General features: G+C 41.2%; 1 protein-coding gene across 1 annotated transcript; it reads right to left on the bottom strand.

The window, feature by feature from the left end:
* Positions 1 to 567: 567 nt before the first annotated feature.
* gpr61 (G protein-coupled receptor 61) lies at positions 568 to 12251 on the bottom strand. The gene is made up of 3 exons (XM_072681762.1): positions 11982 to 12251; positions 11505 to 11737; positions 568 to 5064 (listed from the first exon to the last, which is right to left on the bottom strand). Exon 3 carries the CDS (start codon positions 4822 to 4824, stop codon positions 3442 to 3444), a length of 1383 nt encoding a protein of 460 aa, XP_072537863.1. The 5' UTR covers positions 4825 to 5064; positions 11505 to 11737; positions 11982 to 12251; the 3' UTR covers positions 568 to 3441.
* Positions 12252 to 15291: the final 3040 nt, after the last annotated feature.

Consider the following 15291-nt stretch of genomic DNA (forward strand, 5'->3'; position numbering starts at 1 on the left):
AATTTCTTTTCAGTTGGCCTAAGCAGTGTCAGAGAAGCAGTTGTTCCCGCTTGTTCTTTTTAGACGCTGTCAAATCAGTAGCAGCAGCAGTTTTCCAGTACTGAATCAATTCTGAAAATGACTCACAAAGCTCAGCGAACACCTTTATCCCCCGGCTCAACTGAAAGGTCAGAGTGTTTGAACTTCACCACTAGGAGCCTCCCTCTCACCTACTCGCCTACCAAACATCAAAGCACAGAAATGTGAGTCAGTCTTTGCCAGCATGTGTGTGGGGTGGCAGTGGGGGAATAATTCTGTCCCTGCACTTAAACACCCTCATTATAACATTGAGAATCATCTTAACTTTAACCATCCCTTTTTAAAGTGAAGTTTAGCCATTTGTTGCCATTGCAATTTATGTATTTACTTTCTTTCTTTCTTTCTGTCTGGAAGCAAAATCCTAACCCCTTATGAACTACAGAAGTCACATTATTTAATAACAGGTCTGAATCTTGTAATATATATATATATATATATATATATATATATATATATATATATGGACATAATAATGACACCAAATGGCCTCAATAGCTTTATTGCAATAAAAACATTCAGTAGAAAAGTTTGTCTGTTATAATACAGTATAAGACTTACAGGATGCACAGGATGTAGCATAAAGTTCTGTTGCAGCAGGACAAGAGAGGAATGTAGGCTACTTACTGTAGCATAGCGTGATTAACTTTGCATTTCTGTTGTTAAATTACAGAGTTAGAAAACTAGCTGCTGAATTCCAAATATCCCCTGAAGCTAAAGAAAAAGAAAGAAAATGAAAAGGAGAAAGAAATAACACTGCAGTGTCCCCAAATTCAGTATATTTGAAAACAATATTATGTTTAATACAGTATCTTCTCTGTGATCATTTTGTTTTTATTTTTACTGTTTAAGCATTTTTCTTTAGCATCAAACCAATAGGAGGCATTACAAGCATGATAGAGCATTTGAGTGGGTCTGTTTTTTTTAAGAAAAACAGAAAAGTTCAAAATTCAGTACGTCATCGTATAAGAGTTTTCACAATTAATGCAAAGTTGACTTTTTTTGGGGTAAATTAAACATTTGGTAATGTGACAGATTGCTCATACAGTGTTTTGATATAATGAAGGCTACAGTTACACATAGGATTAGTGTTCCAGTGAGTTCCACTTTTTTTTCTAAGACCATTAAAAAAGGCCCAACTGCAAAAGAACAGAGAGCCCTGCTGTGGGATTTCACGGGAAAACCAGGAATCTCGTGTCTCAGGCTTCTGTAAAACTTTCTGCTGTATTTGTAATATTAATGGGCCCACGTCATAGATGTTCCACAAATGTTCCACACTTTTTATTTTTTACACACAGTTTCTAGTTTATTATGCAAGTACGGTCAGTTCTAAAACAATTTATCCACTACACAGCCTATTCTGTCTGTTCATCACCACTTGTCCATTTTGAAGCTATAAGGAACGTTTCCGTCTGGACGGCTTTTTCCAATGAGGCAAAATATGGGGCAGGCAACCTGTCTTACAGACAGAGCAACAAAAACATCTAATTTTAAAGCTGTTTCATTCTAAGAGCTAAAGAAAGAATGGAAAAAAAACAGTCTATGTAGTGTTTGACTGGACATAAATAGGACATAAATATTCAAATAAATAGAAGGATACAATACAAGTAAGGAATTCCTTCAGACTCTTGTAAATCTGTTTCTGACATTCTTCGAGGTGGCAGAGCTCAGGAGACGTGAAATGTTATTATCCAGTTTACCAGTAAAGGAGGGCAAAAGAAGCTATGGACATGTATCAGTAATGCCTTTATTGTGTGCTGTAGCCACAACAAGTTGAGTCTGCTTATGGCAAAACACAACAGTTCTGTACTTTAGGGAGCGGAATAGGGTTTACCCTTAAACAACAGCACATTTATAGTGGGAAGTGTCTATTTGCAATCACAAGAACTGCCACCTCTCTAGTGCAAACCAAGCTACAGTACTGCTCACCTTATGAGACTGTTAAGACGTTGACATTTGATTATCCAATATCAGAGTTTTCCCGAAGCAAGCTGATGGCAGCCCAGATATCAGCAGTAAATTATCTCTTTAATCTGTTTTTTGGGTTTTTTTTTCTCCATGGCACAATACTCCTTAAACGTCTTACCAGTTGTATTGCATGTATTCAATCCAAATGGTCTTCTTTATTCATTAGGTATGTTTATATCATATTATCACATCATGTCTCATTAGCTTTAGTTCATTTGTGTATTCCCTCTTTTCCTTTCCTAGAAGAACTTAAGACAAATCCCTCAAAAGACATAAACTCCAAAAAATGTAATTATGCCACACATTTCCATTCAAACATAGCAGTACCAGCATTTAAGGACCTATTTAACTCAATGTAAAATGCACCTGTAATTAAAGTTGATATTTTTTAGCAACCCGATTCCCCGTTTCTTTGAGTGTAGTGCCTGCTAAGTAACCAAAGAACTTTGTGAATGAACTTTTCCACAGATTAGCATAGTGAGGTATTGATATTGAATAGAAAAGATGCTATAAACTCACCCATTTAGATATGCCAAGAATCAGGGCTAAATATTGCAACTGGTATAAAAGAGATGGCAAGATATTCCGCTTTGCCTACAGGGAAAAGCAACAGCTGCATTGCGTTATGAGCGTGGGTGGAGGGCCAAAATGAACTGACTCTTTGATATCAGTTGTTATAAAGCTAAATAAGATCTTAGAGCACATCTGTAGTGACCAGTGTTCACAGCTGCCCCAATGTGACCCTTTTATCTGATTGTTCCACTGTTCTGATCATCAGGTGCTTCATAAAGCTCAGAGCCTGGGGGGGGAGTACGCTGTGCTAACCATGTCACAAGGTGTGGAAAGCGTGACTTGATAGGCTGCAGCGATGTTTATTTTTTTCTTGTTACAAAGAGTGGCCCTCTCTAAACAGCCAATGGAGTGAACTTCATAGATGTTTATCCATTAGAACATTTGGAATCATCATGCATTGATGCTTCCATGAGAATCAATATCTGGCTCTTCCAATACACCAAAACACCGGCAAGGAAATATCAAGTTACAAGCCACCTTTGATAGCCACACAGGTAGGCCTAGACTCCTAATGCCACATTTAATTTAATTCATCAACAATGGCTGAACAATCCTGTAACAGACAACCTCTCACGCTCTCGTTATTGGTGGGTCAATAAATAAAGCATTAGTAAATAGGCGCATTGATGAGATTATTTGTTCACCAGTCGATCATCGACGTTAATCTTCCGTAGTTCTACCGTAGAAAACACTTTCCATAGAGTTGAATTCTTCAAAACCAAACTTCTTCATACAAATTGTTGGGCAGAGTATCAAAAAGAATGAACAAAAAACATGGCAACATGTAAAAAGATAAATAAAATATATATTATACATCTTTAAACATTAACCCTGCAGCTCAGGTTTCGCTTTGATGATACAGTTGTCCGATATTTTGAGGTCATTCAGCTGTTGCTGCTCAATGAACTCCGAAGTCTCTTCTATGATCTGTCCGGGAATGTGGAAGTCGGCAGAAGGCCCGCGATGGGCAGAGAGAGTGTCGTCGTCCTCCTGGTGGGGGACGGATGTGCTGTGGGAGTTCCTGGGCCCGAGGTTGCAGCCCGTGCCCTGGAGGAACTGCAGGAAGTTCTCTTCAATAGAAGCCTCCCTGCTGGGCAGCTGCTCCTCCTCGTGTGGCCGCCCCCACTTAAAGATGCAGGCCATGTTTCTCGCCAGTTCTTCCCTGATCTGCCGGTTCAGGCAGCCATAAAAAATGGGGTTGGAGGTGAAACAGAAATAGCCAATCCAGGTGACCACATCTTCTAGTTGAGCCAGGGAGCCAGGCGACGAGGATATGATGGCAGAGTAGAGGTGGAAAGAGAAGTAAGGAAGCCAACAGCCTAAGAACTGACCCCCCACAGCCACCAGCACGACGGCAGCCTTGCCCCCACCGAAAATCCTCTGTGGCGTGTTCCGTGTCCCTCCGAGACTGGCTGCTGTGCTGGAACGGCTACTCAGAGATTCTGAGCGTGGTCGTGGAGTTTCTACCCAAGTAGGTACGGGACCTTGCTGCATTGCTGCCACTCTGGCCACCTTGAACATGTTACAGTACACCACCAAGATTATGAGGACTGGACAAAGGAAGTATATGAGTGTAAAGAGGATCATAAACACTAAGCGGTGGGACCCCCGGTTCATCAGATGCAAAGAGCAGCATCGCGGTTCTAGGACCAGGTTCGTTCGTGCTTCGTCCCTCTGCAGTGTCCATCCCAGTAAGGGAAGAGCAGACATGAGCATGGCTTTGATCCATATGCCAACAAGAACCGAAACCACCAGCCCCACGGTCATTTTCACCTCATAGCGCATGGGATGCACCACGTAGTAGTAACGCTCCACATTGATGGCTGAGATGGTGAGGATGGCTGCGCTAATGAGCCCCACGCTCAGACAGAGGTATGCCTGGCAGACGGCTTCGTTAAAGAAGGCTTTTTCTGTTAGCATTCCCAGAGGCATCAGCACCAGAGCAGCTAGAAGATCCACCAGGCACAGGTGGAAGACGAAGACGAATTTGTGCAGGCGTGGAGCCCTGGCGATGACTGCCATGATGGCCAAGTTGCCCACCACAGCCAGAATGTCCATCAGGACCATAGAACAGAGGGCCAGCATCTGGAGCAAAGCACCATCACTGGGTGGGATCACTCCTGAGCCATTGGCCTGGGTGGAGTTTGGCTGCCATTGGCTGGCATGGGAAAGGTTCCACAGAGTGCGGGGGGAAGCAGTGGGATCCATGAGAGGACAGGATGAGGATAATGGGCAGAAATTATATTCATGGGCTTATCACCCATCCTCTCTTTCCAAAGAGCAGCCAAACTGCAGGGCTTAGGGGGGTCTGTATAATTAGTATAACGGCACTTTATGTAGATGTAGCATATAGCTTCAACAGTGCCATACACTCATTCTCCTCAAATCCAAGCAAGTCCCCATGCTTGAACTGACTCCATCCTACTCTTCTGGTCAGATATGTTGTGTCTGTTGAATGAGAGAGGACAAAATTGTGTCAAAGAAACAAATTTATGACCATTTTCTCTATGCATATATTGTTGGAACAAAACCTAGATTCTCCAAAATTTAATGAAAATGATTCAGAAACATTTCGTTTGCTTCATTCACCATGAAATCTTTGTATAATGTGGCTTATTTAAAGGCAAAAAAGGTTTTGATCGTATAGCAACATCACTTTAATTATATACACTTTAATTAAAATATTTTAAGTGATTAATCAACTTTATTTGGAAACTTTTAGAAATAACTCTCAAATAAATCTTTTTTATGTACAGCTGTTTTGTATTTGCTAGAGATCACACTTGAAAACCTGAGAACCAGGAAGAGTACAAACATTAATATAAGAAAAGAGCAGGGCACAATCTTTTAAGCAGTCTGGTTCTTGCCTAATTTGAGTTTAACAGAATTTAAGAAAGATGAATCCTTTTTTTTATTCAACCAACCTAAACATTTACTTTGTTTCCAGCACCAAGCATTCATCGACAATTCAGGCAAAAGTAGCATGAGTGTAAATGTTACCCCCGCATGGGGCCAGTTCAGTGTTGTACTGTTCCAGGCACAGGCTGACTACGGTTCTCCATTTGTTGTATCGCTAAATCAGGACCAGCAAGTGCACGGCGCCTCATAATAATTATGCAACAGTTTCGTTCTCTAGTCTTGCATTACAACTACAAGGCTAGCGCTATCTAACTTACTGAAGCTGTAATTCATCTGCTAGCACTGTGTAATTTGCATGCAAAATCACACTTGTCTCAAACCACCTTTTATAGATGTAGTATGCCAAATAATTTTGGTATCCACTTAACCAAGTCTGTCTGAAATGAACTCAATGGGGTTTGACGTGCGTATGTGACAACTTCAGCATTCAGGTAGCACTATTGTAGCCACACTAGCAATACTGGACAAGGTCTGTAACGATGTTGGACAAGGCCGCTGTGCTAATGCTGCGGTAATGATGTCGGATGACTAAAGTATGCTAAACTTTATTATGCCACAGTGCACTAAAGCGTACCTGACGCCACACTGATGATCAGTGCACTACTTATTAGTACAAGAATACTATATTTATAACTGAGTATTTCTAAAACTGCTGATCTCCTGGGATTAGCAGGGACAACAGTCTTTAGAATTTTCTCAGAATGGTGCAGTAGGCCTATATGAGTTTTGTTGCTGACCATGTGCATCCCTTCATGGCCACAGTTTACCCATCCTTCTAATGGCTACTTCCAGCATGAGGATGCACTGTGTCACAAAGCAAACGTCGCCTTAAACTGGTTTCATGAACATGACAATAAGCTCAGTGTTCTTCAGTGGCCTTCTCAGTCACATGGATCAGAATCCACTAGAACACATTTGAGACACGACCCAATATCAGTATAGTGTTCTTTATGAAGATCTCAGTGAGTGTGTAAGTGTGAATTCTGTGACTCACACACAACTCAGAAATCAGTGATGACAACAGCTACTTTCATGGTACAAAAATAATATTTTTGGATGAATCCTGAGAAAGGTACACACAGTGTTGCTGTCAGAATATGACAAGTTTGACTACGAACTTGTTTAACTACACATACCTGTTACATTTTAGTTTGTGCCCTTCTTACAAACCTTGGCTCTGCGGAACACATGTGACCGACTATTTCAAATGTGATTACGCTGCAGCTTTTGAACTGGATTTTCTACTGGGACCTGACCAACTCGCCTAAACTCCTGAGACTTCACTGCAGATCTGATTACATCATTACCTGCTGCCTGCATTCTGTCCTGATGCTTACAGTCCCACACTCTACATGTGTAACCTTTTTGTACTCGACTGAAACGAGAAGAGAGAGGGACAGAAAAGAAGGTGGTTCACTCACCAAAACTGCCAGGCTCATGGGCAATGTGGTCAACGACGTGACCAGAGCTCAGGGAGATTTTTCGGCTAATCTGGATGTAAGGCTTTCTTTGTTTGTAGATATGGGAACTGTATTACAGCCTGAGGCCAAAGGTCACATTGATCTAGAGATTAATTGATAATGACTATGTGTGTACATGTGCTCCCTGGCAGTCTTAGTGACAGAACGTACTGCACTTTGGCGGAAGATGATTATTATATTACATCAAAATACAGGTACCGGTACCACTATGTGTTGGAAGTAATTAAGACTCGTAGTAATGTCGATAATCCTGCTCTGCCATTAGTTTTTCAAGTAATAATCTGTGGGCTCCAGATTATATATAATATATAATATTTATCGTCCAGCACAATTCTATTAGTTAAGACTATTAATACTATTAAAATGCATAAAAAATAAATAAAAATGTTCTGTCTTTATATATGGATTCTGTCTGATTTCTCTAGGCAAAAAGCTAAGACTAGGCAACTGGCTTTTATCATCAATTCTGTTCTTTGCATTGTCCACTTCCTTTGAAAAACAAACTGGACTACATCAACGGAAGCTAAACACACAATATTATTGTTTTACCTGTCAGACTCAAGACTCAGGAAAGCCAATCCTGGGACGCAAGTAGAGACAAGGTTAAAAGCTAACTGGCTACAATCTCTTCTGCTTGTTAACAAGACATTGCGCTGAGAGGACACAATGAGGACAGCCATGTTATCCAGTAAAACAATTACAGTAGTTTTGTTGCAGTATTAAAACTATGCCATAATATGTGGGTTTAGCTAGCCTTCGCCAGTGCTGTAAATCACCCAAAACAAACAAAGCTTGTCTTTTTTTCATTAAAAGAGCATGTGTTTTCCATTCCGAGGCATGATAACTGGGTGGTGAATAGGGTTTGTTAATCCACATCGGAGCATTTTTTCTTTTTTTTTTGCATTCTTTGTTACTTTTGCTAATTCAAACTGAACCATCCAGTCATATCGTGATATACAATATCACTATATGGAATTTATTTCATACTGCCCAGGACTAGCTTTCAATTTGTACAAGAAAGTGAAAGAGCATTTGCAGCAAAGTGGAGCAGCGTCTGTAGTTAAGTGGACACCTTTTTGAGGAAACTCTGTAGTTCAATCATAGGCTAATGGCGAAAGCACTACCCAGCTAGACAGCCATCTTGACCCACTTTGGGCTTGAAAAGATGGGCACTAACCCATTACGTTCACATTTACTGCACAACGACTTGCGCACTGTGACTGTGAGTCCTCAAAGCACCGATTCCTTAAAGGTGATTAGTGGTGAAAAGTGGACCGGCCTCCATCAGCTCGAGTCAACCTGCTGTAGTGCATTTTTGCTCTTATGTGACACAGAAAGCACACAGCAGTACATCGTTGTTATATAAAAGAACAGCTTCTTCTAAATCAAAATACAAAAGAAACCTCCTTCGCTGTCTTTTACCTGAGGCTCGAGCTTTAGCGGCCTCGTAAAGCATGTGCACCACAGCCCAGAGAAAAATAGGGCTCATCACAAGAACCCCCCCGATAATTGGTGCGTAATAGCAGACAATTCTGGAGGCCCTTCTGAGCTGGATTTCTTCAGCCTGGCTATAGTGCTCTACACAAAATGCACTCAATCCATCAAAGATATATTTAATGCAATCTATAATAATATCTATAATAAAAAACTGTAGAAACTAACCATAGAGGTGTTTTTAATGTTGTATGTTGATATGGAAATTGTGCCTTATCCTTATAACTTATAACCTTATAACTATCAACATGGTCGGCTGATTTTATATATATTATGAATACGCCATATGGACAAATGTATTGGGATACCTACACATTACACCTACAGGATCTTTTATGACATCCCTTTTTAAATCAATCCATAGGCCATAAAGTTGGTCCCCCTTTGCGGCTCTAGGCATGAACTTAGTGATCCCACTCTGTAACTTTCACTGATTATGGAATATCTAGGAGGAAAGAAATTTCACCAACTGACTTGTTGCAACATTGGCTTGTTATTATAGTACCATGTTGGAATTCAGTGAGCTCTTTAGAACCATCCATTTTGGCTAGATGCTTGGTCTTATACACCTGAGGCAATGGGACTGAATGAAACACTTGAATTCAATGATTAAGTGGTGTGTCCCAATACTTTTGTCCATTAAGTGTATCAGACATCAGCCATGACATGTTTCATCTCCAAATATTGCTTCTTTAGTGTTGCTAATAAACACTACAAGTCAATAGTCACTAAAACATATAATATATATTATGTATAATATCTAATATTTTTATGCATTACTTATGGTAACTATATATATATATATATATATATATATATATATATATATATATATATATATATATATATATGCAAAATGTAAAAATGAAAACTGCATCAGAACAAAGCTTGTGTGTTTCTGCGCTCTGTCTCTCTGAGCAAGTAAGAATGTCCCCGCCTGCCAACTGAGTAACATATGACTCTATAATATGCACATGACTCAGTAGTTACTGCAGTGAAAACCAGCCCTGTTGTTCAACAACTTCTTTACCCCTTTCTTTTTCCTCACCCCCACCCCCCAGAGAAGAGCCATGCCAATCGCTGTCAATACAGTAGTGCATATGTTTATGTGTTTTTCCTCATCACAAACAGGGGGGGGCTGTCATCTGGAGAGCGATCATGAGGATCTGAAGCCTGAACTTTTTAACTTCAACGTTTGAATGTTGCATCCACTATCTATTGCATCAGTGTTTCCCATCACTGGCTATGTACTGAGAAATCCTGCATGATTTAGAGTTCTCCTGCCAGAACACACCCATTTCAACTCAGAAAGCCCTCTTAATTAGCTTCTTACGCTTCCTAAATAGATCCTGGACTGCACGTTCAACCTACAGTTCTCTGAAAAACACATGTTCTAGAGATCTCACATTGTACCCACATATCATTACATCTCAACTACAAACATATAAACATATTTTATTATTTTATTTTATTTTATTTAATGTTCTGCTAGTGGTTCTTCCAGTCTCTTTAAAGAGACATCCATTGAAAGGTTCTGCAAGTGGTTCTTCTACAGAATCGCTCTAAAGAACCCTTTTTCACACCTTTATTTTGAAGGGAGTGGTAGAAACAGGGGTGTTAGAGCAAGGGAAATGTTACAACATGAAGGGCACGATTGGAAACCGCTGCTCTGAGCACTTCTACTGGCCAAATTCCTCTAAAGAGACATCCACTAAAGGTTCTGCAAGTGGTTCTTCTTTGCTGCACAAAACCCTTTTTGGCACCTCTATTTTTAAAGAAGGGGTCGAAACAGGTGTGTTAGAGCAGGGAAAACAATTTGCAGGGCAGGGTTGGGAACCAGTGCTCCAACTACTTCTACTGTCCCTGTCCCTTAAAAGAGGCATCACTTGAAAGGGTCTGCAAGTACCCTTTTTTAGGCAGCTTCATTTTTAATGGAATGGCCAAACAGGTATGTTAAAACAGGCGATATGCAGGGCAGGATTGGGAACCACAGGCTCCAAACACTTCTACTGTCCCAATCCATGTTCTGCAAGTGGATCTCCTATACAGTCCACAGAACCCTTTTTGCACTTCTATTTTTTAAGGATGTGGTGAAAACAGGTGTGATAGAGTGGGGAAATGTTGTAATATGCAGGGCAGGGTTGGGAACTACTGCTCCACACACTTATTTTGTCCCCATCCCCTTGTAGAGGCATCCATTAAAAGGTTCTGCAAGTGGTTCTTCTGCGGAATCGCTCTGAAGAACTCTTTTCCACAGCTTTATTAGGGAAAATGTTGCAATATGCAGAGCAGGTGTTGAGAACTGCTGCTCCAGCCGCTGCTGCCCCAAACCCTTTTAAGTGACTTCCATTGAAAGGTTCTGCAAGTAGTGGTTCTATACAATCACTTATCAGATTTTTTTGGCACTTTTATTCTTAAAGGTCGAAACAGGTGTGTTACCATCACAGAAAACATGGGATATGTTTGCATTATGTTAGAAACCACTGCTCCACACGCTTCTTCTGTCCCTGTCCCCTTCTAGAGTCATCCATTAAAAGGTTTTGCAAGTGGTTCTTCTAAGCAACTGCTCTGAAGAACCCTTTTAGACCCTTTTATTTTTAAAGGAGTGGTCGAAACAGGTGTGATCGACCAGGGAAAATGTTGCAATATGCCGGGCAGGGTTGGGAACCCGTGCTCCAAACACTTCTATGGTTCCAGTCTACGCTGAACTGCAAGACAATTCGTGGAAAACCCTGTTCATCAGTTATGTCTTCAAGACTCGTCATAAAGCCTTGACTGTTTTGTCTATTTTGCTGCACACGCAGACTTATAGCACTTCAATGCAAATGTGGGACTTAGCATGTTTACATCAGTGTGGTCACATGAAGCCTGTTCCACAACAAGACTAAGCAAATCTCCTTGCACAGACACAGACACACACATACACACACACATACACACAGCCAGCAAAAAAAAAGTGCTCCAGAGCAAAAGTTCAGAGGAGTTTCAGATTACCTTGCTATGACTGTGCAAAAGCTGGCCGGAGCCTTGTGAAACAGGTGAGCCTCCGGACGAGCGTGGATCATTCGCCCCGTCTAGCAGACCCGCTGCAGGTTGATGAAAGAGCTGGAAGGGGTGGGGGTGGTGGTGGTGGTGGGCAGCGGGGGAGGACGTGCCTTCTCAGCCTCCAGAGGGTTGCTATGGTGTAGAGGTCCAAGAGGCTGGATCTTCTTCAAAAGCTCCTAATGCTAGCGGCGCACAACAATGGAGAGAGAGAGAGAGAGAGAGAGAGAGAGAGAGAGAGAGAGAGAGAGAATGAGAGAGAGAGAATGAGAGAGAGCGAGAGCCCGACTCCTCTTCTCACCTGGCCCTTTCATCTCTGCCCTCCCCGTTCGCTCGCTCGCCCACCCACCCACACACGCGTGTGCACATACACTCTCTCTCTCACACACACACACACACACACACACACACACACGCTCACACACTTACATTCCGCCGATCCTCCGCTCTCAGCTCTGCTCAAGGCAGGTCCAGGTGGTCAGGTTGCTGCTTGAGCGGATGGAAGGGAGCAAGCAAACGCTCTCTAGCACACACCCACAGTCTCTCTCCCTCTTTCTCTCTCTCTCTCTCTCTCTCTCTCTCTCTCTCACACACACACACACACACATACACACACAGTCGCTCTAGCTCCTTTTCTCACACACTCACACCCGCACGCACACACACACATCCACACATAAGCATGTGCTCTCGCTCACACGCACACAGGGCAACTGCAGAACAGTGTGGAGAGTGGAGACAGGGATGCAGGGAGGCAGGCAGGCGGCTTTTCGCTCAGCACAGGGTCCTAGTGCCCCTCCTCGATATGCCCAAAGACCCACACAGAGAGAAACACACACACACACACATAGGGGCATGTCCTCAAGGGGTCAAATAGGCTCTCCGTGGGAAAGGTGCAAAAAAGACCAACCCTGGAAATTAACACTTTTTTTCCCCAAAGTTAAATAGCTCTAAGCCACAGCTTGGTAGCCAGACACGATCCAGACAAATCCTTCAAAAGCCTGTTCACAAGGAGCAGCTTATTTGTGGTTATGGAGAGGGAAAGGGAGAGGGAAATAAAAAAGAAAAAAAAAACACACACACACACAACAACAACAACAGGTATGCTAATTAAGGACCTTATTTGGTATGAACAGTGAATCAGGCCCGGACAGCATCTCTCAGAACAGGATAGATGAGCAGGCCGTTTATCCGGATCCATCTGCATCACACATCTGAAAGAGTGCTTAACAGATTTTGCTGTGAATGAATAGACGCTTTTTTCTTGGCTGTAGTCGGGCAGGATTCACAGATCAGTGTCTTGTGAGATCTGGCGTTAGTAAGGTCAAATGTGTAGATAACATGCCTTTTTAAAGAAATTAAGGGTCTTAACATTTCCTGACCCAGATGCAGTACACTGAGTGTACAATGGGTTCTGTATAGTGTCAAACAAAGGTTCTTTACTTAGAACAAGAAAGATGCTATATAGTAACAGCTCTTTTCTATAGAAAAGACATTTAAATATTGAACATATTTATATATAATCTTATATAAAATATTATTTTATAAATATTTAAATATTTTATATATTTTTTATTTAGCTGTCATGGTTGCATATCATTAATCTCATTTAAAAACAACAACATTTTTGACATAATCAGGCTGTTTCATTTACAATCTATCCAAACTGATGATGATAAATGGACCAATAGAAATGCTCCAAAATGACCCGCAATAAAATCGTTTTACATTGACTTCAATGGAAAGTTAAGATGTTTTTTCCCCATCTTCTGCAAAGTTGCCATTTTGGAGATTATATGTCACATTTTTCCCTTTTTCTTCCAATTTGGTACTGTCAATTAATTCCTCGTCTGATACATGCAAAGCCAGCCACCACCTCTTTTTTTAAACTGCTGTCACACCTGGTCCCCAGCTTTGCCACACCAGCTAATAGACACCAGCGAGATACAAGCCAGATACAACTGTTGTCTCTCCTATAGAACCACTGAAGAGGCCCTCTTTAAGGGTGTAGACAAAAGTAGTTAGCAGGTATTAATTTGATCCTAAAATATAGTTTAATAGTTTGTATGGCTCTCATTCTTCTGAACAGCATTCTCAGAAGACATTTGGGCTGGAGTTTGGGGTGGCTTTGTGGTTAAGTTTTCATGGTTTTATATATAAGCAGAGGCACTGCCAGGGATTTTGTGGCCCACAACTCCAGCAATTCTGCCAAAATACTCAATACATTGAGTCACATGGCCTTAGAATCTTCCTCGAGTAGGTGCACAAAGAACCTTGAATAACTGTTTAACCATGAAATGTCCCATGTTTTAATAACCAGAGTTTTGTAGAAAATAGGACTTGCACAGAGGATTCATATACCAGAAGTATCAGCAAATTAAGTAATTAATGACAGGATAATACCTTTACTTTTATTTATAGAGAAGAGCATCACTTATTCTCCATCTTAGAAGATTTAAGGTATTCTATTGGCTACTGCAGTGGTTTTCCAAGTGCAGGAATAGCATGACACAATCATATCAACATGGACCAGAATCTCAAAATAGTGTTTCCAACAAAGGCTGTTTTAAGAGCAAATCCATTATCCAGAATTAGTATTAGTGTTTCTAATAAAGTGCTCAGTGTGTGTGTGTGTGTGTGTGTGTGTGTGTGTGTGTGTGTGTTTGTTTGTTTGTTTGTTTGTTTGTTTGTTTGTGTAATTAAATGACTTTTCACAGTTCATCTATTGATTGATTATTGGTTTATATTAATAGCAAACTATCCCACTAGGATCGTTTTGGTGGATTGGTGGATTAGGATTTCTGCCTGTACATGTATTTCTCTTGGCCCCTAAATCATTTGTTTCATTATGGACTAAAGGTATGAAAGTTACAAAGCTAAATTGCTTACAGTAGCCTTAACCAATAGCTGAGAGTGTTTAATAAAAGCAAGGCCATTGGCATTGCCACAATACTGAAAGATGATTCAGGGTGAAGGTTTCCATGAGAAAAATATTCCCCAAAACATCACAATATTAGAGTTGTGGTATATGACTAGCACCAAAATAATTAGCATACATCAAAATGCAACATTTAGACTCAGCTGGAACCTGTGGAATAACTTTAACTGTTAAGTAGTAGAGTAAGATGCTGTTTGTCCTATTTGAAGGCCGTCTGAATGCTGCAAAAGTGCAGCTTGGTGGTCCTCATGTGTAAGAGAGGCCAGTTGGAGTGTTTGACATTTGCTCATGAGTGAGTCGTGCCATTGGGGCAGAGTGATGTGGCACGCTCCAGCCAGGGGGTGTGAAGAGTGGATCATCTGGCAGTGATACATCTCCTCTCTTCCTCACCACTGCTCCGCTCCTCCAGGGGGAAATTCATTAGTGCTGATCCTCCTTCGCGACGGACAACAAGGACACCATGATTGAGGCCCGCTTACAAACGAGGGCAGCACTGATTTATCAGCAGATTAACACCGGGCTCCATCTAAAGGCCCGTGGAACTTTGTTGATTTGTCATTAAAGAAAGAGGCTAATTTACTGCAAAAATGTCACCGTTTTAGCCCAAATGCAGTCAAAAACATGCCTGGTGTCTTTAGCTTAAACCTTTAGGTTTGTGCTGGAGCTTCAAGGCTAATGTAGTGAGCAAGTAATGATCTATGTAAACTATGATCTAAGCAAACTTGGGATATCAAACAGCTTCAGCTGCAAGAAATACTAAGTAAACCATTTGTACATATTTGGATTTCAGCATTTATTAGT

Source organism: Salminus brasiliensis, chromosome 6, assembly GCF_030463535.1.
Source record: "Salminus brasiliensis chromosome 6, fSalBra1.hap2, whole genome shotgun sequence".
In the NCBI taxonomy this organism is placed as follows: Eukaryota; Metazoa; Chordata; class Actinopteri; order Characiformes; family Bryconidae; genus Salminus; species Salminus brasiliensis.